Source organism: Carcharhinus amblyrhynchos, chromosome 15 (assembly GCF_965287045.1).
Source record: "Carcharhinus amblyrhynchos chromosome 15, sCarAmb.v2.hapA, whole genome shotgun sequence".
In the NCBI taxonomy this organism is placed as follows: domain Eukaryota; kingdom Metazoa; phylum Chordata; class Chondrichthyes; order Carcharhiniformes; family Carcharhinidae; genus Carcharhinus; species Carcharhinus amblyrhynchos.
The window spans coordinates 58,488,624-58,510,811 of NC_137338.1; the positions used below are offsets into that span (position 1 = coordinate 58,488,624).

Below are 22,188 nucleotides of genomic sequence, written 5' to 3' on the forward strand. Positions count from 1 at the left end.
TCAAAATGTTAATAAAGGTATGGTGGAAAGAACATGTAAGTCCAAAGCTGATAATGGTAGTAGTTCATCTCAAGAAATTAAACTCAGCACATTTCCTAATCTTAAAAGCACACCAATCGCTTTCCCAAATGAAAACTGTGTAAAGCAGCATAAGAAACTTTCTAAGTATTACAGGTCTAACACATTAACATTCCCTTCCTTAGTTTCAACAGCAAAAGACTCAGGCCATGTTAGACACCAGGATATACTGCCTTCAAGTAAAAGTAGATTATCTAAGAATTCACTGTGTAATTTTAGAAATATGTTTTTTACATCTTTACCATCCAAGCTAAGGAAAGAGAACGAGGTAGCTAAACAGAGGACTCAAAAACCTAGGCAGCTTGAGGAAACAATTAATAAGGAAAGGAGACAAGTTGACTGTTTTGACAGACATGTAGGACAAGATCTGCATTCTGAGCAATGTCTCAGTCTGAGTAAAGGAGCTGCCAGTGAGAATGAAAAAGCTCTGCCTGGAGGTTTTCATGAGAAGCAGCTCTCTGCTGAGGACAAGCAGTGCAACCCAGATTGTAAATTGCAGCATGTTGTCAAGGAGATGCTTAATGATTCTCTGTGTTTTTCTGCCACCCCTAGTGTAGCTTGCACAGAGCCTGAGCAAGGAGGAAGAGGAGGTGCAACTTCAGCATTCACTAATCAATTCAATGTCGACAACAATACTCTGCCATCAAACATTTGCAATGATACAATGGTGCCAAGTACCTGCCAAGAGTCACCTGATCTTCCCAAAGTAGAACAAGTGCATGCAACAGCACTAACTAGAAAGGCTTGTGAAGTTGGTGGAGGAAGCCTTAAAATTCCTCCCAGAAAGAAGGTGCTGAGGCGTTGCAGCAGCAGTGTTACACCAGGAATGGGAAATGTAGAAACCCTATTTGAAAAATCAAAGACTTCCATAGGATTCCAATATTCTGATCTCCCTGAAAAAGCTGATCCTCAACCTGTACAGAAAAAAGTTGAACTTCCTCTGGGCGACAGATTATCAAAGAGCCACTCTCAAGGATCAGTGACAACAAATATATCGTGTTGCTCCACTCCTGGGGATGGAAAGGAGAGTCGGAGATCATTAGAGATATTTTCAGTACAAAAGGATTTTCGACACATTAAGCCATTGCCTTTTCCAAAGGTGGAGATGAGCAACTGGAAGTGTCATGGTCCTTTTACCTATTGTTTCCTTAATAAAGATATTGACGCTGAAGATGAAGATGATGGTTATGGCAGTAAGGGCCAGTTGTCTTGCTTGGACCAAAATCATCTCTTCTCCAGTTCATCTCAAGTATTCTGTACATCCTCCAGCACTGCAACTGCCTGGAAAGCTGTGCAACCTACAGTGGGGCCCTGCAGGGAGGCTGGTAGCAGCAAGGACAAAGAGGAGGAGCACAAAGACACAAATGACATGGCATTTGACAGCAGGATTGCCCGAATTAACATTCTAAAGGACAAGACGTATGCATTACCAGGTGGATTTCTTGCAGCACAGAAAGATGCCAGCGAACTGCTGTCACTTTTGCAAGCAGGAATTGGACAAAAAGAACGCATTAAAGCAGACCTTCAACAACTCCGATTTAGCCAATACAAGCAACTGTTGTCAGTCGAATCCAGAGAGTTGGGAACTGCTTGCAGGAAAATGGCTGCTGCAGAAAAAAGCCCAGAGGAAATGCTCTTAGCTATGACGTCCAGCTTCCAAGTACTGTGTTGCTTAACAGAAGCCTGCATGCGATTAGTTAAAGTAATGAATTCTGAAACACAGCAACAGGAAATCGTTGCTAAGGTAGACGAGGTTGTAATGAACTATATTTGTCTACTGAGAGCTGCTGAAGCAGTATCTGGAGCAGCCCCCATCGACCCTAATGTTAAGGTTTTAGCGCGACATTCAATCACCATGACGGCTATTGTAAGCACACTAACCCGTTCACTTAAAATGCTTTTAAATAAATAAGATGCAAATTGTACCTTAAAATGTACCGTTGTAAAGCCATACATAGAGTTTACTGTAAGTGTGGGGTGACCACACTGACTGCTATAAAGGAAATTTGGTTTATGTGTACATTATGTTTTATATGATGAGGCTGTGAGATATTCAAATGTTATACAGCTCAATCTGCTAGAACTGTAATGTAATTGAAACTCCCTTTCTGATGACAAGGAGGTATAGAAAGAAATGGTATAAAAATTAGTTATTTTTCATATGGTACCCATGTTCCAGAATGGCCGAGTGGCCAAACCAAAAGAGTGTCAAGATCCCCTAGTACTATAACTGCCATTGGGAGGGTTGGGGTGGGTGGGTGGGGGGAGTTGGGGGGCAGGGGTGGGGGGTTGCTGTGGCTATTGGTCACACATGTGATACTGCATCACTCTGTAAATAATAATTATCTAAAATTTTAAAGTATGCTTTTTAACCAATGCAAACAATATAAACAATAAACAATTAACTTGATATGTCATGTCTTATTATTGGGGGAAGTAATCATAAAAAATTAAAGATGTGCATTTCCTTCCTGCTTTGATTTCTTTTTGCAATGATTGCTTAGCGCAAAAATACAATTGGGGAATATTCTAATTTGAAAGGAATGTGGAAATTACATAATCAAGGAAATATTTGTAGAATATATGATTTTTTTCAAGGTAAATAATTATACCGAATTAAGATATATTTATAAACTAAGCCTAAAATGTCCTTTAGAACCAGCTGACTTGCAAATAGTGACTAAACATAAGAGCATTTTTTAAACAGTTTGGTTTTTGTATGTTATTTTATGCTATCTATTTCAGTACTTTCCTAACAAGAAGAAGCCTTGCTCTATATAGGACTGCATCTGTAAATAGATATTTTTAAGAAAATAAAGAAGGCTGCTTCAGGCAATAGGCCCAATTCAGTGTGCAAATAATGGTCCTAGGATGTTAATTGCCATTTAAGTTGAAAATCGTCAAGAACGTCATGCGCACTCCGATCATTTTCATTGGCAGTTGAGCCAGAGACACAGCCAAGTTAATGTTGATAGTATTTTTTCATTTAAAAATTATATGAGTTACTGATTTCCCATGAACTCCATCATTCATTCTAAGCTGCCTTACCACTGGTTGAAGGCAATCTATAGGCTGCAAGGAAGTCTTTGTCAGTGACATAGTGAAGTTTGACCAATGGGGAAATAGAATATCAAACCCAATTCATAATCTTATGGAAGAGGTGGAAGTATGTGAACTGTCCAAGACCAACCAGCCTCAAAACTGCAGGAGCAAATTGAATTTATGTGGTGTCTTTCATGTAGAAAAGCCTTTCAAATTGCTTCACAGTGGCTTAATCAGGCAAAAATTATGATATTACAAACAAAGAAAAATGAGAGACTTTTTTATCTGTCATTGATGCCAGTGAGAAGTTGCATATTCACACATGCATGAGATTATCCATTTCTCATTGTAATTTAGTGGCTCAGTTAAAGATTGTAACTTAAGGTTATTAAACGTTTGCTTTCCAAGAATGCGATTTCATTAGCGACAACAAAAAAGTTGTAACTTTCACAATCCTTCTCTGTTAATGACCTGAAATGAACAAAACAGACTTCTATTTGCTGTTTACTATTAATCAATACTGAACATGTTGGGGATGATTCTCCGAACCCTTTGCACGGCTGCCAGGAGTCCTGATGCCTCCCAGTGATTGGGACTTTGCCCAAAAATCGAAATTCCTGATGAATGTGAGGGCTCTTGTGAGACCAGAGTGGCCAGTAACTCAATAATTATGCAAACCTGCTAATTTGAATGTCATTAGCTAATTCACCAGCCTCCCACCATTCACCTGTCCTGCCAGTGGAAACAGTACCAGGCGGGCTTCACATGTGCTACTCACAAGCAGAGAGTTGGAGTGCTGGAACCCAAGGATTTAGGAGAGGACCACCAATCTCTCAGAAAAAAGGGGCATCTTTCTACTCACCACTCAAATCATGAGTCACCATCCCCCTCAACACACCCCGCATAGCCCTGAGGGTGACCCGAGCCCTTCTCAGCACCCCCTTGTCCCCTGACGCCCAACTCAGCCTTCCTTTCTCCTCAGAACCTCCACTCACCCCCTACCCCCTCAGAGCCCCTTCCCACTCAGATTTCCTATCGCCTGCCTCAGACCCCTTACACTCAGCCACCTTCCCCCCTCAGACCCACACACAGCCCCCCTTCAAAGCAAGCGTCTTGACAGTGCCAGCAATGAATTGTCCCCTGGCACTGACACACTAGCCTTCACCTTGGGCGCAACGGGGGCTCAGGTAGATAAAACCAATGGCCATTTACCTCTCTGCTGCGGCCAGACTGCAGAGGAAGCAGCCCTCAAGAGCCCTGGGGATTGGATGGGCTCAGGTTGAGGGCAAGGGATTGACCTTGCCATTCTCTGCCAGGATGGGGGGGTGGGTGGCTGGACTGCCCCTTATAGCTCTGGCAGACACTGAAGATCACCCTGGTATGGAGATTTCAGACAGCCATGTGATCAACATTTGCATTCCTGTCTGTTAGCTGTGAAAATCTTGAAGTGGCCAGGTCACTTTAACCTTTATGCACCTCCCCCCCATCACCTCGTAGGCTTTTAAATCAGTGCAGCACTCCATTCTGCAACACGATTTTCCATTCTCCCTGTCAGAAGCTGCAGGTGTGAGCAGACTCTTTTGAAGTCCTCTGACAAAAGGACTGACAAATTTATTGATGATACAAAAATAGGTAGAAAAACAAGTTAGAAGGAGGGTGTGAAGAGTCTGTGGGAGAATATAAATCATTAAGTGAGTAGGCATATATTTCTCAGATGCTGTATTCTGTGGGAAAATGTGAGGTTATACATGTTGGCAGGAGGAATAGAAGTGTAGAATATTATTTAAATGGAGAGAATGCTGTAGAACAGAGGGATCTGCGTGTCTTTGTACATGAATTACAAGTGAGCACACAGCTCCTACAAGTAATTGGGAAGACAGTTGGCCTTTATTGCAAAGGGTTGCAGTATAAAAGCAGTTAAGTTTCGCTACAACTCTACAGCACACTGCTGAGACTGTACCTGGAGTACTGTGCACATTCTTAGTCTTACTTAAGGAGAGCTACATTAGAAGCAGTTAAGGGAAGTTTCATTTGGCTAATGTTTGAGTTGAATGGGTTGTCTCTCGGGGAAAGGATGTGTAGGTTGCCCTCCAGTCACTGAGGTTCAGGATGAAAGGTGATCTTATTCAAACATATAAGACTCTGGAGGGAGCCTGACAGGGTAGATGCTGAAAGGATGTTCCCCATCCACTGGGGAATCTAGAACTAGCTTCAAAATAAGGGAACTCCCATTTAAGACTGAGATGAGGAAGAATTTCACTCAGAGGGTTGTTATTTTCTTCCAAGAGGGCAGTGGAGGCTGGTGACTGAATATGTTCAAGGCTGACCTCAGATTATTAATTCAGAAGGGAATCAATGGTAATGGGGGACAGGCAGAAAAGTGAAGCGAAGACCACATTTAGATCAGCCATGTTCTTAATGAATGGTGGATCAGACTCAATAGGCTGAATGGCCTCCCCTGTTCCTGTTTCTTATGATCTTAATGTCAAAAACTTCTCCACATCCATTCTTTTTTTTTGATGAGATTGTAAACTGAAGTCTGCCTTGCCAGTTTGAATGGATGTAAAAGGCCCCAGCATTCGTTACCAACCAATATGACCAAAATGCTGGTTGACTGGTAGTTCATCTCGTTACTGTTTATGAGACTTTGCTGTGGACAAATTGTTTGACATGTTTACTCATAGTATTCATGATGTGGGAATGCCGGCGTTGGACTGGCGTAAACACAGTAAAAAGTCTGACAACACCAGGTTTTAAATAAATCGGTTGGACTAAAACCTGGTGTTGTCAGACTTTTTACTCATAGTATGACAGTGACTACACTTCAAAAGTAATTCACTGACTGGGAAACATTTTTGAGCTTGCTGATCAAGGTATTTTATAAATGCAAGTTTTTATTTAGGAATAAAGTGAATTGAATTTCAAATGTTGCAGTTAGAGCATAGTTTAGCAATAAATAGTTAATTATATTTTCCAATATTACTGGTCAATATTGTTCTACAGATGCATATTTGTAATGTCAGTCAATTTTCCTAAGGTCAACCAATCATGTGGTAGTCATGAATTGTCTATGTATGGAAAAATCTAAGCTGTAGACAGCAACTGCAATGTTTATTAATTCCTGTATGGAAAGTGTCAGAGAAAGGCAGACATTTTGGATGGGATTTTATGACCTTGCTCAGGCGAGATCATAAAATCCTGCCCAAAGCCAATGGAGATTTCCGTTCTGGGAACCTTGCCCGCCTTGGAATCGGGGCAAACGAGGTGGTCAGGTTTTGGCTTCTGTTTATCAAACCAAAAGCAAAATAATGCAGATGCAGGAAATCTGAAATAAAAACCAAAATTGCTGAAAACATTCGACAGGTCAGGCAAAATATTTGGAGAGGCAAAGCAAAATTTCAGGTTCAGTGATCTTTCATTTGTGTCCTGCAACAATCATTCATCGTTAGTTTTTAACTTGGAATACTGTTACCATTCGACCGCTTGTTAAATCTACATTTTTGATGGTAAGTAATTAGTTCTTGCTGCCTAAAGACACAAATATTCCCAACTATCTCTATCCTCATGTCTCTTTAGATGGTTTTGATGGCTGGCAGTCAAGGTCAGGAATATTCATGATATATCACTGTCAGAACTGAATGCGTATTGTTTCTAAGCTTGTATAAAGACAAATGCAAATGGTTTTTATGTAAGAATCATAGAAACCCTACAGTGCAGAAAGAGGCCATCTGGCCCACTAAGCCTGCACCGACCACAATTCCACCCATGCCGTACCCCCATATCCCTATACATTTACCCACTAATCCCCCTAACCTACGCATCTCAGGACACTAAGGGGCAATTTTAGCACGGCCAATCAACCTAAACCACACATCTTTGGACTGTGGGAGGAAATCGGAGCACCCGGAGGAAACCCACACAGACACAAGGTGAACATGCAAACTCCACACAGACAGTGACCCAAGCCGGGAATCAAACCCAGGTCCCTGGAGCTGTGAAGCAGCAGTGCTAACCACTGTGCTACCGTGCCGCCCTGAAGAACTGAAGAACTTATCATCTTATTTTTTTAAAGAAGAATACATTTTCCAAAAGGTTTTTTATTGATAGGAGCCAAAAATTGATTTTGTTTATTAGCTATACACATTTTTTCTTAAAAGTGGCATGTGAGAGTTGCTTGCTGAAAGCCTATTAGTTGTAGTCCTGCTTCTGTGCCTTCTTTTAGTATCACTGCATCAAAGTCCTCCCAGAAATCAAAGAGTTATCTGATTCTGAACAACTTTGGACTTTCTTTTCCAGCATTGTTGTTTTATAGAAAATGCTGATAACTTTTTCAGGAGAAAAAGTAAAAGGAGCTCAAAAGTGTGGAGGAGCTGAATTATTAGAGCTCTCCTCTTTCATCCTTTATGCTTTGGTGATCATAGCAATTCAGCTGTTAATTCAGCTGCCTCATATTTAGGGTTGCCAACCCTCCAGGATTGGCCTGGAATCTTCAGGAATTGGAGATTAGTCTCCAGGACACTGTTGTGTGCAACCCTGGAGAAAAGTCATCAGGGTTTTAAAAAAGATTATTTTTGCCATTTTCTTTGATCAAGTATTGCAAATGAGGGTGATAAAAGGCTATTAGGCTAATAGCCAAGCATCATCTAATTGGGCAGTCAGTCTTTTTGCACTCTAATTGACTTAGGAAAGCAATAAGTCATAAGGATGGATGTGTTGGCCGACTAATGGTGGAGCGTGGGAGAAAAGTTATGCAATGAAATTTTCAGGAAGACGTTTAATCACAGTTGGCAACCCTACTTGTATTGTCAAGCTCCAGTAGTATCTTGGAGTTAGATCTCCCAGAAGCTACAGCATAATGCAAAAATATCCAACAAAGAAAAGGAATTAAGCAAAAACACATGCGAGATTAAATATTTTGGGTATTTGGATGGAGGAGCTCTCAATTTCCTGTTATTTTGGGGGCCTCTATTTTTCAGTTCCACCCATGTAGACTCAGGTCTATTTCTGAGGAGGGATCCTCTGCAGACACCCTGGTGACCAAGCAGTATTTGTCAAAAAAAGTGTTGCAGTTAACCTTCCCTTTTACTGGTGTAGAGCTGATAAAAGGGAAGTTACAGCAATGTACTGAAGGCTGCTGGGCAATTGCTTTGGCCACTGACAGTGGAGCCATGTTGCAGCAGGGAAAGGAGAGCACTCCCAGTTTTACTGTCACCAGCCTGGTCACACTTTGCCGAAGAGGTTGAAGCCAGGAGGTCATGTTTTTGACAGACGTTAAGAAGCACTACAGAATAACCCTGAGAAGAGAATGGCATTTCTGAGGATTTGCCCCCAAATAGCAGGAATTTGAGGAGCAAATATGTAAGAAAATATATCCAAGAAAAATAGGGTGGTAATAGTAGAGGACTTTAAATTCCCCAACATTGACTGGGACAGCTATATTAGAGACTTAGATGGAGAGAAATTTGTTGAGTGTAGTCAGGAGGAATTTCTCATTCAATATGTGGATGGCCCAACAATTGAGGGGGCAAAATTTGACCTCCTCTTGGGAAATAAGGAAGGGCAAGTGACAGAAGTGTCAGTGAGGGATAACTTTGAGACCAGTGACCATAATTCTATTAGTTTTAAGATAGCTATGGAGAATGATAGGTGTGGCCCAAAAGTTAAAATTCTAAATTGGAGCAAGGCCAATTTTGATGGCATTAGAAAAGGGCTTTTAAAAGTTGATTGGGGGAGTTTGTTGGCAGGCAAAGGGACAGCTGGTAAGTGAGAGACTTTCAAAAGTGTGTTAACCAGGGTTTAGGATAAGCACATTCCTTTAAGAGTGAAGGACAAGGCTGTTAGAAGTAGGGAACAAATACATAAAGGATGTATTAAGGATCTTAAGGATCAACAAGGTCATCTATGTGCAAAGCCACAAGAGATGGGTGAGATCCTAAATTAGTATTTCTAATCAGTATTTACTGTGGAGAAAGGCATGGATGTTAGGAACTTGGGAAAATAAATAGTGATGTCTGGAGGAGTGTACATACTACAGAGAAGGAGGTGCTGGAAGTCTTAAAGTGCATCAACGTAAATAAATTCCCAGGACCTGATAAAGTGTATCCTAGGACATTGTGGGAGGCTAGGAAGGAAATTGCAGGTCCCCTAGCAGAGATATTTGAATCATCAACAGTCACAGGTGATGTGCCTAAAGATTGGAGGGTGGCAAATGTTGTGCCTTTGTTTACTAACGGTTCACTTGTGCCCTTTTGGAAAGGAAATCTGTCGCCCTTACCTAGTTTGCCTACACGTGACTCAAGAGCCACAGCAATGTGTTTGACTCCCAACCACCCTCTGAAATGGCCGAGCAAACAATTCAGTTCAAGGGCAACAAGGGACAATCAGCATGGCATTGTGAGTGAAAAATCATGTCTCATGAATTTGATTGAGTTTTTTTAAGGGATAGATAGATAGATGAGGGCAGTGCAGTTGACGTTGTCTACATGGACTTTAGCAAGGCCTTTGATGATGTGCTGCATGATAGGTTGTTGCATAAGGTTAAATCTCAGGGTGAGGTAACCAATTACAAAATCAGCTGATGACAAAAGATAGGGGGTGGTTCGACAGGAATGTTTTTCAAACTGGAGGCCTGTGACCAGTAGTGTGTTGTGGCGATCCCAGTAAGAAAGACTCACATTCTAATCAGTATTTTGTAAACTGTGTGTGCCTTTATATGCCCTGTTTCTGAACAGAACTCTCCTCTCTCCTGACGAAGGAACAACGTTCCAAAAGTTTGTGGCGTTTACTATCAAATAAACCTGTTGGACTTTAACCTGGTGCTCTTACCAGTAGTGTGTCTCAGGGATCGGTGCTGGGTCCACTGTTATTTGCCATTTATATTCATGATTTGGATGAATGAAGAAGTTATCGAGCATTGCAATGGGATCTTGGTCAATTCGGCCAGTCGGCTGATGACTGCAGGTAGAGTTTACTTTAGATATATGCAAGGTGATGCATTTTGGTAGATCGAACCAGGGCAGGACTTAGTCAGTTGGGGAGAGTTACAGAACAAAGAGATCTAGAGGTACAGGTTCATAGCTTCTTGAAAGTGGAGTCACATGTAGAGAGGGTGGTGAAGAAGGCATATGGCATGCTTTGTTTCGTCAGTCAGAACATTGAATACAGGAGTTGGGACATCTTGTTGAAGTTGTACAGACATTAGTAAGGCTATATTTGGAATACTATGTACAGTTCTGATCATGCTATTATAGACAGGATATTATTAAACTAGAAAGAGTGCAGAAAAGATTTACTAGGATGCTACTGGGACTTGATGGTTTGACTTATAAGGAGAGGCCGGATAGACTGGGACGTTTTTCCCTGGAGAGTAAGAGGCTTAGGGATGATCTTATTACAGGTCTGTAAAATAATGAGGGACATAGATAAATAATGAGATAGTCAACATCTTTTCCCACAGGTAGGGTAGTCAAAAACCAGAGAGCATAGATTTAACGTGAGAGGAGAGAGACACAAAAGAATCCAGAGGAAATTTTCATTCAGAGGGCAGTGAGTGTCTGGAATAAAGTAGTAGGAGAGGCAGGTACAATTTTGTCTTTTCAAAAGCATTTAGATGTTACACAGGTAAGAATGGTACAGAGGGATATAGGCCAAACACAGGCAATTGGGACTAGCTTAATATAAAAATTGGGCAACAAGGAGAAGTTGGGTCCAAGGGCCTGTTTCTATGCTGTAAAACTCTATGGTTCTACAATATATTGCAAGGGTGATCAGTGACCAGAATTTAGGGTCATTGACTTGGCAGAGATGTCCAAAGATATCTACTAATTCACATGGTTGGTCAACGTTAGTAAATTAATCTGCACCTCACATCTTAGACTCACCACAACACCCACCTCTCACACTGTTTAATACCACCACGTCACTCACTCAGCAGCACACCTTGATGCTCAGGACTCCTCCTGAACAACCTAGCACTATATCTCACCCACAGACATCTTCAAAGCACTTCAGCCATGCACCCACCTCTGACTGCCTCCACAAAGCTACAGCTATGATCACCCAAATGCATTGACCCACAATCATTGATATTCTACCCTTTCTCTTGCAAAAGGGCACATGCAACAGATGAGAAAGCCGGAGGACTGGAAGAGGACCAGGCCATACACATCTTGTCAATGCCCTGCAGGAAATGGTGTTTAAAATAATGGGTAGTTGGTGACATGACTGGCATCTGGTGCAGTGTAACCCGTTCTGGGTGATGGTAAGTTGGTTCTTTGAACACCTTCCCCATTATCTCCTGACCTTCATCCTGAAACTTGGCATGAAATGAATATTGTAGATGAAATGACTAAACCTCTAGCTTTCCTCCCCATCTCACTTCTTTCAGCACCATCGTCTACTAATTTTTCTCTGCTTTCAGATATCTGGGAACTGCTGGCTGTTCAATGTCTCCAGAATCAAATGGAAGAGCAAGACAAGGAAGATAGCCTGGAAAACAGATGCACTGTCACCTGAGCTAATATTCACAGTCACCGGCTCAGATACTGGCACAGTGCATTGCTTGGACATCAGTTCAGAGTTGTGTTTGCTTGGATTGAGTGACCTGGCAGAATGAAATGCAGCCTGGACAGGGAGACAGGTCAGCTCATATGCCAACTCTGAGGATGAGGTTGGGTTTCAGTCTTGGTTGAGAGGCCTGCCAAGGTGGGCTACTGTTAATAACCATGTACACCAAGATTCTTAATACACTGGCTGTTACTGGCTCAGAGTATGAAGGAGTCCAGCTCCATTGTTGCAGAGGGCATTGTACAGAGCCTGGAGCCCATCCTTTCTACAATGGGTGCTTCTGTGGCAGCACAGCCAGACCAACACAGGGTGCAGCATCTGTCAGCCACTGTCTCAGCTTCCAGTACTGATGTTTCAGTGCTACAGTGGAAATTTACATAGAGATCATGAGATCCATACTTGCTATGACACGGAGACACAAATTGTTGTCATCACTGGTGTAGATCTGAGTGTTAAATGAGACGTGCAGGTTCGCAAAGCAATCCTGCTGAGGTGCTGTCCTTTAGGAATGACAGTGGCCTTGTGAAGTATGAACCTGCTGCCCTATCTCAGGCTCCGATCATTGCCCCTCTGCCAATGCCCTTGCTGATGCCTGTTAGCCAGCCGAGCATAGGCAGTTGTTATTCATGCCACGGTGATGCAGCCCAAATCCAGACCCTGAAGATCCAGAGTTACTCGAGGGCATCATCCAAAACATCTGTAGTCATCCCCACTAAAAGGCAGCGGTCTTCCCCCAGTTGTGCTGCAGCCACGGGGGTAGCAATATATGGGAGCACCAGACCAGGCAAAGGCAACTGCAAGAAAAGCACTAAGAAAATGGACAAGAATGATTTGTTCTATTTTTATAAACTATTGATGTATTGCTGGATAAAACTGTTGTATGAATGTTTTTTGCTGTTTACCATTTTTGGTGATGTTGGTTCAATCGACTTGATCAAAGGGGATCTGGTATAGATGTAAGAGGATGGTAGGTCCATGTTATGGGTGGGCACAATATACAGTCACCAACTTGGACTGACTCTCTTGCACACTCTGCAAAGATCCCCCAAATGACCTAAGCAGTAAAATCTGTTTTTGAAGACTGATGACTTCCTCTAAGCCATTACATAAGAGTACATGGTTCTCACTAAAGGCCCTCACATAGTAAGAATAAACGTGAATTTGATATGTAACTATATCAAGATATTTTTATTGGTGAATACCCACTATCCCAGAAGCACTCACAATACTTTTAACCACAACAGTCACTCCTGTCCATTGTCTTCACTCTTCAAGCCAGTCAACAGGATTACTGTTAAGAGCAAAGGGATATCCCCTCCACATATGGCTCATGACCCCCTTCACCCTCCTATTGAGCATCTCTATCACTGCAGGTATTTCTACAGATGTCAAATTGAAACACATTCTAACATCAGGCCGCCACCTGGAAGGAACTGGGTGTGAAGAAGAAAAAGGTAATGGCAATCTTCATTGGCACTGGGAGGCTATGCTTACCTAGGTCTTCATGAAGGACATGACATAACTACCTCACCATCTCCCTAGTAAAACAAAACCTACTTGGTATTGCTCTTACATCCCAAAATAAAAGTGATGTTCCCAGAAAGCCCTCACAGGGGAGGACCTTCTAGGAGAAGGCTCCCTCTCCTCCCATCTTGCAGAGGTTTCTCTCTGCCTCCTCCTCTCCATCTCTTGCTCATGCTGCTGAGCAATTACTTCCTCTGTGTTTATCAAAGGCAATGTAATAGTCTTTCTGTAGTCAGCAAATACCCTTATGTTCCTCCAGCAACTCATCATAACGCTGCTATTGATTGTACCTGAGCCCAGGTAAATCAAAAATACCTCAGCTGCAACTTGCTGCATGCCCTTTTAAATAGCCCCAGAGCAGAATGATTCCTGCCTGCTAAAGCTTGTTGTCTTGAGAGTGAATAAGGAAGCTTTTTTCCTATACAGTCATTGGTCAATTTTATCCTGCACATTGGATCATGCCCTTCCAGCCTCTTCAGGCACACACAGGTGTATACCAGTGGGTGTCATTCCAGTTGTCTAATGTCACACAGCCTAGAAGGGCTGAAGGGCTTCTTCTGCACTATATGATTCTATGATATTTGGAAAATGGCAGGTGATATGAACAGATATTTTGCTTCTGTCTTTACTACAGAGGATATAAGAACAATTCCAGTAACAACTGTAAATCAGAACGTGGAGAGGAGAGAGGAACTTGGTGAAATTACAATCATACGAAACCATATTGAGCAAATCCTGATGGGTTCCATCCTAGAGTCTTAAAAGAGGTGGCTAAAGCGATAGCAAATGTGTTGGTGTTAATTTTCCAAAATTTGTCAGATTCTGGAAAGTTTCCAACATACTGTAACTTATCAGATATAATCCTTCTCTTCAAGAAGGGAGGGAGGGAGGCAGGAAACTATAGATCAATTAAATTGATATCTGTCGTGGGGGAGGTGTTAGAATTTAACTTGAAAGATGTTATGGCTGGGCACTTAAACAAGCTCAGGGTAACTGGCCACAATTGAAATCTGAATGGTCTTGACAAGGTGGATGTGGAAAGGATGATCCTCTTGTGGATGAGTCTAGAACTAGGATGCACTGTTTTAAAATTGGGGGTCACCCTTATCGAACAGAGATGAAGAAAATTTGTTTTCTCTCAGAGGTTGTATGACTTTGGAATTCTCTGATTCTGTAGGCAGTGGAAGCAGGATTACTGAATATTTTTAAGGCAGAAGTAGATAGATTCTTTTTGGGCAATGGAATCACAGGCTATCAGGGTTCGATGGGGAATGTGAATACAAACAGATCAGCCATGATCTTATTGAATGGAACAAGTTTGAAGGGCCATTCCTATTTCAAGTGTTCACATGTTCTTTTTCCTCTTTCTTCCCAGAGTTTAGAAGGACACTAGGCATTTTGCTTTCATGCAAGGCTTTGCTTGTTGGCAACAGGTAGGAAGAATCTGTCAGGAGGCCTCACCCCAGGACTTAGACAGGAATTTGTGAGGTGACAGTACATTGCCACTTAAGACTTTCCTTTATCTTCATAATGGCCGTTCTGGACATGCCTCATGCTACACATTTTGTGAAGCATTGCAGTAAGTGTGATGCAGAATCAAAGATTCCTCTATTTCCCTCAATGGCTCAGTTAGTAGCTGAGTTACTTCATTAATCTGTCATTCTCCCTCTCTTACCTGTTAAGACTCGCATTCCAACCATTATCTTGCAATTGGGTCTGCGTCTATATATGCCCTGTTTGTGAACCCAACTCTCCACTCACCTGATGAAGATGCAGTACTCCTCATGCTACCAAATACACGTGTTGGACTTTAACTTGGTGTTGTGAGACTTGTTTGTAGCTGAGTGACACAGACCAGAAAGTTATAAGTTTAAACCATTAACTGATTCTCAAGTGGGACCAGAGTAGTGGAGTTACCATTAGCCTTAGGTAGATGAAGTAAATCAACCAGAATTCTTACTCCTGGTCATTATTCAGTGAGTTCTCCTGGCAATGTGCATGAACAGATGTTGAGTGAAGACAAAGTCAACTCTGACTACCTCCAGTCAAATAGTTAGCCAGCACTCAATGTTCAAGTCATATTTCAATATTGAGATTAAAGTACTGTAAGGTAACATTATTAAGGAGTGGGGGCCTTCAGAAGAGGGCAACGAAAGATTGGGATGATTGCTGGAAAATCACTCTTCGATTCCCTCTTGGGTTCATAAATTGGCTTCAAAGATCTATTACAACATACTTCTTCATCCCTTGCCTTATTCCTAATCCTCCTACTCTTTGATCTCAAATCCGTTGTCCAAATCTCACTCCCTTCACAAAGCTGATTTTGCTTTTATCAAATTGATTTATATTCTTTCTTACTTCTCTTAAATATTGTTGCATTTTTCTGTGTTTTCTCCCTGGGATAATTCAGAGATGGTGATACCTTGGATAAATGTCTGTGGAGATTCTGCAGTATCTGAAAATGTCACTTTTACAACCAGCCAGTTTCAGTGATATTATTTTGTGGAAGTTTTAGATTTGAACTCAATCTATACCATGGGCATTCATTGCCATTTTGCTACAGGAAATACCTCCTGTAAGATCTAAAGACTGCATGTAAGAGAAAGGTTGGATCAGACAGAACTATAACAACTCCAGGAGTTGGCAATAATGATGGACCTTTCAGCCTGCTTTATACAGGACTTGGTATACAAACTCCACCTGGGAAGTTAATTACCAATCCCCAAGGAGCTTGTATTCGATGAATCCTACAGAGACATGCAAGTCCTGGTGGTTATCACAAGAACCTATGAACAAGATAGAGAAAAATGAAAATGTTTAATATTCTCAATATTTAAAACATGTTCAAGCAAAGCATTTGTGATAGAATTAAAGTAAAGATTTTGGAATTAATTTGTATTTTGCTAGGTCTGTTGATATGTTTGGATGAGAAATGACAACATCAGCTTGTCTGATTTGTGCGGAATGAGGGAAATAATTGTGACATAAAAATGTGTTGTTTATCTAAATAAATTACACCACAGCAAAGGGTTTTGACCAGAGATGAGAAAATGTTTTCGGTGATCTGTCCAGCTACAGCATTAACTAGCCTGAAAATAATGAAATTTGATGCAGCATTTCTTAATACTGGCAGGAATTTGGTGGAGTAATCATGAATTTATTGTCCTTTTAATTTTGAGAACTGGTTTTCAGCCTCGTCCAAACTATTAATTCCAAATGAATGTAGTCTGTTGTAGCCCCATTCCTGTTGCACATAGCTTCATAACATTAACTTAGAAATATTATTCATAGTTATATCGTACCATGTGAATGAAATGGGGTCAAATATAACATGACATTTGACAACAGTCTGGTTCAGCCTCATTCTGCTTAGTCGACATCCAGTCAATGGGCAGAAATTCTATCCAATTAAATATTGGGAAAACTGAAGCCATCGTATTCATTCCCCACCCCAAACCTCCTACCCTAGCTACTGACACTATCCCTCTCCCTTTCAACAAGTCTGGGATAAAGGCAGTTTGTTGTAACTTTGATCTCACATTTGATACTGAGATGAGATTCTGACCTCAGAATCATGCCAGAATGAACTATTTTCACCTCCGTAATTTCACTCATCTTAACCCCTCTGTTCAGCTGAAACCCTTATTCATGCCTTCGTTACCACCTGGACTCAACTATTCCAATGCATTCCTGGCTGGCCTCCTGCGTTCTGACTTCCATAATTCTGTAATCTTGAGGTCATTCAAAACCCTGCAGCCCGTATCTTAATTCACACAAATCCCAATTCCCTTTCCCTAAGCATTGACTCCCAGTCATGCAATGACTTCATTTTAAAGCTCTTGTTCTTGGTCTCAAATTCCTCCATGGTCTCACCTCTCTTGCTCTTGCTGGGTGGAATTTTCCTATCCCGCCACCACGGGAATTGAAGCAAGCAGGACATGGACCATGCAAAGGTCCATTGACCTCAGGTCGGATTTTCCAGATTTGGGGCAAGAGTGGCTGGAAAATCCCATCCTCTTTCTCTGTATTCTTCTCCAGCTTGACAACAGCCCCCACATTCTGACCCATTTGCATCCCCACCCACCCCTGTCTTCAAATATTTGTGCTCCTTTACTTCTAGCCTCTTGTGCATCCACAATTTTAATTGTTGCACCATTGATACTTGTGCCTCCAGTTGCCTAAGCCCCAAGCTCCACAGTACACCTCCCTGCACGCTCCACACTACTCTACCCCATTTTCCTCACTTAAGAAAGTCCCCACCCATTCAAATTCTCTCCACCCCTCCTGTACAGTTACCCTTGTCTCATAAATACCTCCCAGTGGTCTACAAAAGTAAAGCCCTCTACCCTACACCAATTCCTCAACCATGCATTCAGCTGCATGATCTCGTCATTCCTAGCCCTGCTGGTACTAGGCAGCAACCCAGAGAATGCCACCCTGGAAGTCCTGCTCTTCAGTTTGGACCCCAACTCCCTAAATTGCCTACGGACAGCTACCCTACTCCTCCTTCCTGTGTCCCCCTCCTCTATGTGTATTATTTCCTCTGCCTGGGTCCCCTCCCCTTTCAAAATTCCCTCTACCCTTTCTGTTACGTCCTGTACCCCTGCTCTAGGGAGGCAGACCTCTGCCCACAGAACCTCCTGTCGATGCCTTGGACCCTCCCATCCCCTACCACTATCACCTTGCCAGCCCCCTTCTGTCCCTCTAAGTCACTCAGGCCCCCCGCCTATCCTTTTGTGCCCCTGTCGATGAATCTTGGACTGGTAGACGGGCGCCGCAACAGCTCAGTGACTAGCACTGCTAGCTCTGCAGATACATGGATTTGGGCCTGTGTCTGTGGGAGTTTGCGGATTCTCCCTGTGGTTGCGTGGGTTTCCTCCGGGCGCTCCGGTTTCCTCCCACACCCCAAAGATGTGCTCTTAGGCTGATTGGTTTACCAAATTGACACTATTCTCCCCTGAATCTGGCTAAGTTAGGGGTTCCACTCGCAGACACACAGGGCAGGGTAGGTGTAGGAGGATGCGGCGGCACGGGCTCGTTGGGCCGAAGGGCCTGTTTCCCGTGCTGGGTTGGTTCTTTGTTCTTTGTTCTTTGTAAATCATCCCACTTTGACCAAGCTTTGGGTCATTTGAACTAATATTTTTTGATGTGTTTTGAAGATATACTTTGTTTCATAATGCTCCAGTGAAGTACCTTGGGGCATTTCATTACATCAAAGGTGCTAAATAATTTTAAGCTATTGTTGTTGTATTACATCACATTCTTCCATATGTAGGGAAAAAAACCCTCCTCAAATACCATAATCATATTGTTTTTATCAACCTTTTAAACCTATCTTTAACTGTAAAAGGCAAGCATTTCTTTTTAAACACCTAAAATGTAGATTTTTAAAGAGAACATCTTGAATTAAATTGTAAAGTATAATTAATCAAAGGATATGAAAGTAGACCAAATGATTTAGAAACATTAGTATTCTAAGAAACTTCTAACTAAAATACAGCCCTAAAGCTCACTCTCAGCTATTTATTATTCTGTGCCTTTTACACTTAAGTACTCAATTGAATTGTTTATGATTTATTTAGTAGGTATTGTATCAAACTTAACCACAGTTTCTTTAAGAGTTTTATTCAATATTTGAGTAGGTATAATGGGACAGAAGTGAAAGCAAGTGATCCCGAGAGGTTTTTATTTGCATTTTAGACATATGAAAGATGTAGGCTGGAACTCTTTCACCTCAGCAGCCATTGAATCAGAGCGAGTGAGGCTCTGACAACAGAAATCTCCATTGACCTCAGGTGGGGATTTCCGGTCTTGCCCAAGTGACCTGTAAATTCCCACCATAGTGTTCCCAAACATAGATAAAGTTAAATAGACTTTTGCACCACACAACCACCTTTCATTTTACTTCATCCACGCTATCAATATATCCTATTCATTTTGTGCAGGCGCTCTGTGGCACAGTGGTTGGCACTGCTGTCTCACAGCACCAGGGACCCAGTTCAATTCTGTCCTTGGGTCACTGTCGGTGTGGAGTTTGCATGTTCTCCTCGTGTCTGTGTAGGTTTCCTCCCAGTGCTCCGATTTCCTCCCACAGTCCAAAAAGATGTGCAGGTTAGGTGGATTGGTCATGCTAAATTATCACTTAGTGTTAGGAGGATTAGCAGAGTAAATTAGCAGAGGTTGAGGGGATAGTGCCTGAGTGGAATAGTTGTTTGTGCAGACTCATGGGCTAAATGGCCTCCTTCTACACTTTAGGGGTTCTATGATTTTCTCCCTCGCATACTAGATTCCCTGTTAAAAGCATCTATGCTGTTCATCTCTGCTGCTCCATAAGTTCCACGTTCTCACTTCTGTACCCGTTGGTAAAGAAGTTTCTCCTTAATCACATGTTGAATTTATTAGTGACTAGCCTTCATTTAAGGTCCTTAGCCTTGGCTTCTCCACAAACGAGATAACTTGCCTTCAAGTCTTCTAGAAGAAACAGCAAATTCACCAATCCCATAGTCCCATTGGAATAATTCGGATTGAATTTGGATAAGAGAGAGAGGGGTACAACACCACAGTACCAATTGTCCCAACCAGACCCACTTAGTGCTGAATTTCCTATTCAGTAATGTCAGATCAGAAAAATTTTCATATTATCTCTACCCATAAACATAAAGGCAGTAAGAAAAGAGTATAAGCTCTGGGGCAACATGTGTATGTGTTCTGACTGTGGCCTCTGCCTGTGAAGAAGTTGGAATGATTTAAGACTGGGGCACTAGAGAATGATGATGATCTTATCTTTGGATGTTAGTATAAAGCAGGTCATAATGAATTGACAATGAACTTCAGTTGAAATAAAAAGCAGGAGAGATATAAAATGTGTTTTCAACTCACTATCATGCTTTTACACATATATGTGAAACAGAATTCTTCCATGAATTGTAACCCAGCTTTGTCAAATGGCAATTGTAACTATGGTTTTTAATGTGTTTGGGAATTAATGAGGAGCATCAGTTTCAAACAGGGCTAATGCACAGATATTTCCAGCATTTCATAAAATATCAGAACAATTTAATAACCCAACTGCAATAAATTAAAAAATGACCTTTTTACAAATCTCCAAGAACATTTTACTACCTGAAGAAATGAGACTTCATATTTTTTATTGTCCCCTTTCTGGAACAGAAAAGTTGATTGGCAGTCATTAACATGTAGTTAAAACAGTATTTATGTGTTAATTACGCAACCAAGCTTTCTGTGGTGCTTTAATGGTCAAATATCTTCTTGCAACTGATGAGAAGGTTACAGGGGAGATGCCATTTCAGTAAGCTAGCGTTGAGGTTGCACATGTCGGCTAGTAACTTGTGATGATTTACAATTCTCAGAATATTATTTCCGTGTCATAAGTGCTGGCTGATTTGTAAATTAATTATGATGTGTCATGTACACACTGCTTTTTATTCAGCATTGCTGGGCCTGAACTTCCTAAGAGTAGCGATCAGTGTTGTCCGATTGCCGCTCTGTGCCCAGTTACTTACATTAACTTTTTTTCCCAGCCTGTTTCACCTGACCTTCTGACTAAGATGTAGAGATGCTGGCGTTGGACTGGGGTAAACACAGTAAGAAGTCTCACAACACCAGGTTAAAGTCCAACCAGTTTATTTGATAGTAATCCCACAAGCTTTCGGAAACACTGTTCCTTCGTCAGGTGTGTGGAAGGTTCTAATCAGAGAAGGGCATAAAAAGTCACAGACAGTTTACAGAATACTGATTAGAATGCAAGTCTTTACAGCTAACCTGCTATTGTCTGGTGTCTGGTAAGGTGGAAAAGATGGGGAAATCCTGTGTGAGCATTGTAGTGGATAGCGTTGGGTTAAGGGCAGGTCCCTAGGGTTGGGGGAGGTCCCTTGGGTTGGCGGTGTGGGGAGTGGTCCCAAATGTGTGGTGGCCAGGGAATGGGGGGAAGTTCCCCTGGAGGGTGAATGAGGTGGGTGGGAAATTCTGTTGGAGGTCGGTCTGGATCTATACAATAGTTACTCAGAAGTTGGAACTGGGTTTAATTGTTCCAATGTTTGCTGTATAACTATTGACATAATTGACATCTGAAATCTGCAATTTATTCACATTTTTACCAGCACAGGGCAATTGCCCAGAGGAATTTTGTACTTCTGAACAATAGCCATGCAAATTCTTACCTGGGACTATCTGAGGGAGGTTCCCCAGCGCACCTTTATGCCCTTCCACCCAATTCGACTGACGTTGGGGAGTTCGGTAGTTAAGGCCCCTAGTGCAACATATTTAAATGATAATAATTGTTGCAGTCGCTAGAAGTTACCACACGATGGTGGAAAAGTCAACTTTCAGAAAATGCCCAGTCAATGAGCAGGATCAATTGCTGCAGCATTGGTTAAAACAATTTGTTGGTATGACAGACAGTGACTTGGTGACCAAAAGTCTGGTCTGTGCCCTCACTTCAGTCACCATCCAATTGTATACATTCTGTGCACATATTTAAAAAAAAACTACATAATTGCAAGAATGTGAAATATAGGGGGCGATTTTCCAACTTTGGTGTGGCTGGAGTAGATCATGCTGATCCCGGAAAGTAGTGCGTGGGCCTAAAAATCAGTATTGCACACAGCACCAAACAGTTTGCAATTGTCCTGGTCGCTTTCTAATGGTGCAAACATGACTATGCCATTTCTGGGCATGAGACCAACTTGCATAATTAAAATAGCATTTAAATATGCATAGCCCTTTCGATGCCAGATTCTCTCAGCTCCCGGAACCTGCCGACTTTCGAGAGCGGCACATGACCGGCGAGAATCACTACTGGCCTCCACAAGCAGAGACCAGATATGATGACCACTGGGGAGACTCAGATCATTGAAGCCTGGTGGTTGGAGTCAAGGCTGGCAGGGCCCACCTGGCAGTACCCACCTAGCACCCTGGCAGTGCCATAATGGGAGCGGGGGGTTGTGATGAGGGGCCTAC

The 22,188-nt window shown here is 42.0% G+C and overlaps 1 protein-coding gene across 8 annotated transcripts in view; it reads left to right on the plus strand.

Annotated features, from left to right (window-relative positions):
- Positions 1–2,315, plus strand: part of frmpd4 (FERM and PDZ domain containing 4) — a 633,610-nt gene extending 631,295 nt beyond the window's left edge. For 7 of the 8 annotated variants that reach the window (XM_080203996.1, XM_080204001.1, XM_080204000.1 and 4 more), the window contains exon 17: positions 631–716. In XM_080203996.1, the coding sequence (XP_080060122.1) occupies positions 631–635 (5 nt within the window). In that variant the 3' untranslated portion in view covers positions 636–716. Of the gene's footprint in view, positions 1–630 lie in introns of all 8 variants that reach the window. The other variant, XM_080204004.1, reaches the window with a different exon arrangement.
- The last annotated feature ends 19,873 nt before the right edge of the window (positions 2,316–22,188 follow it).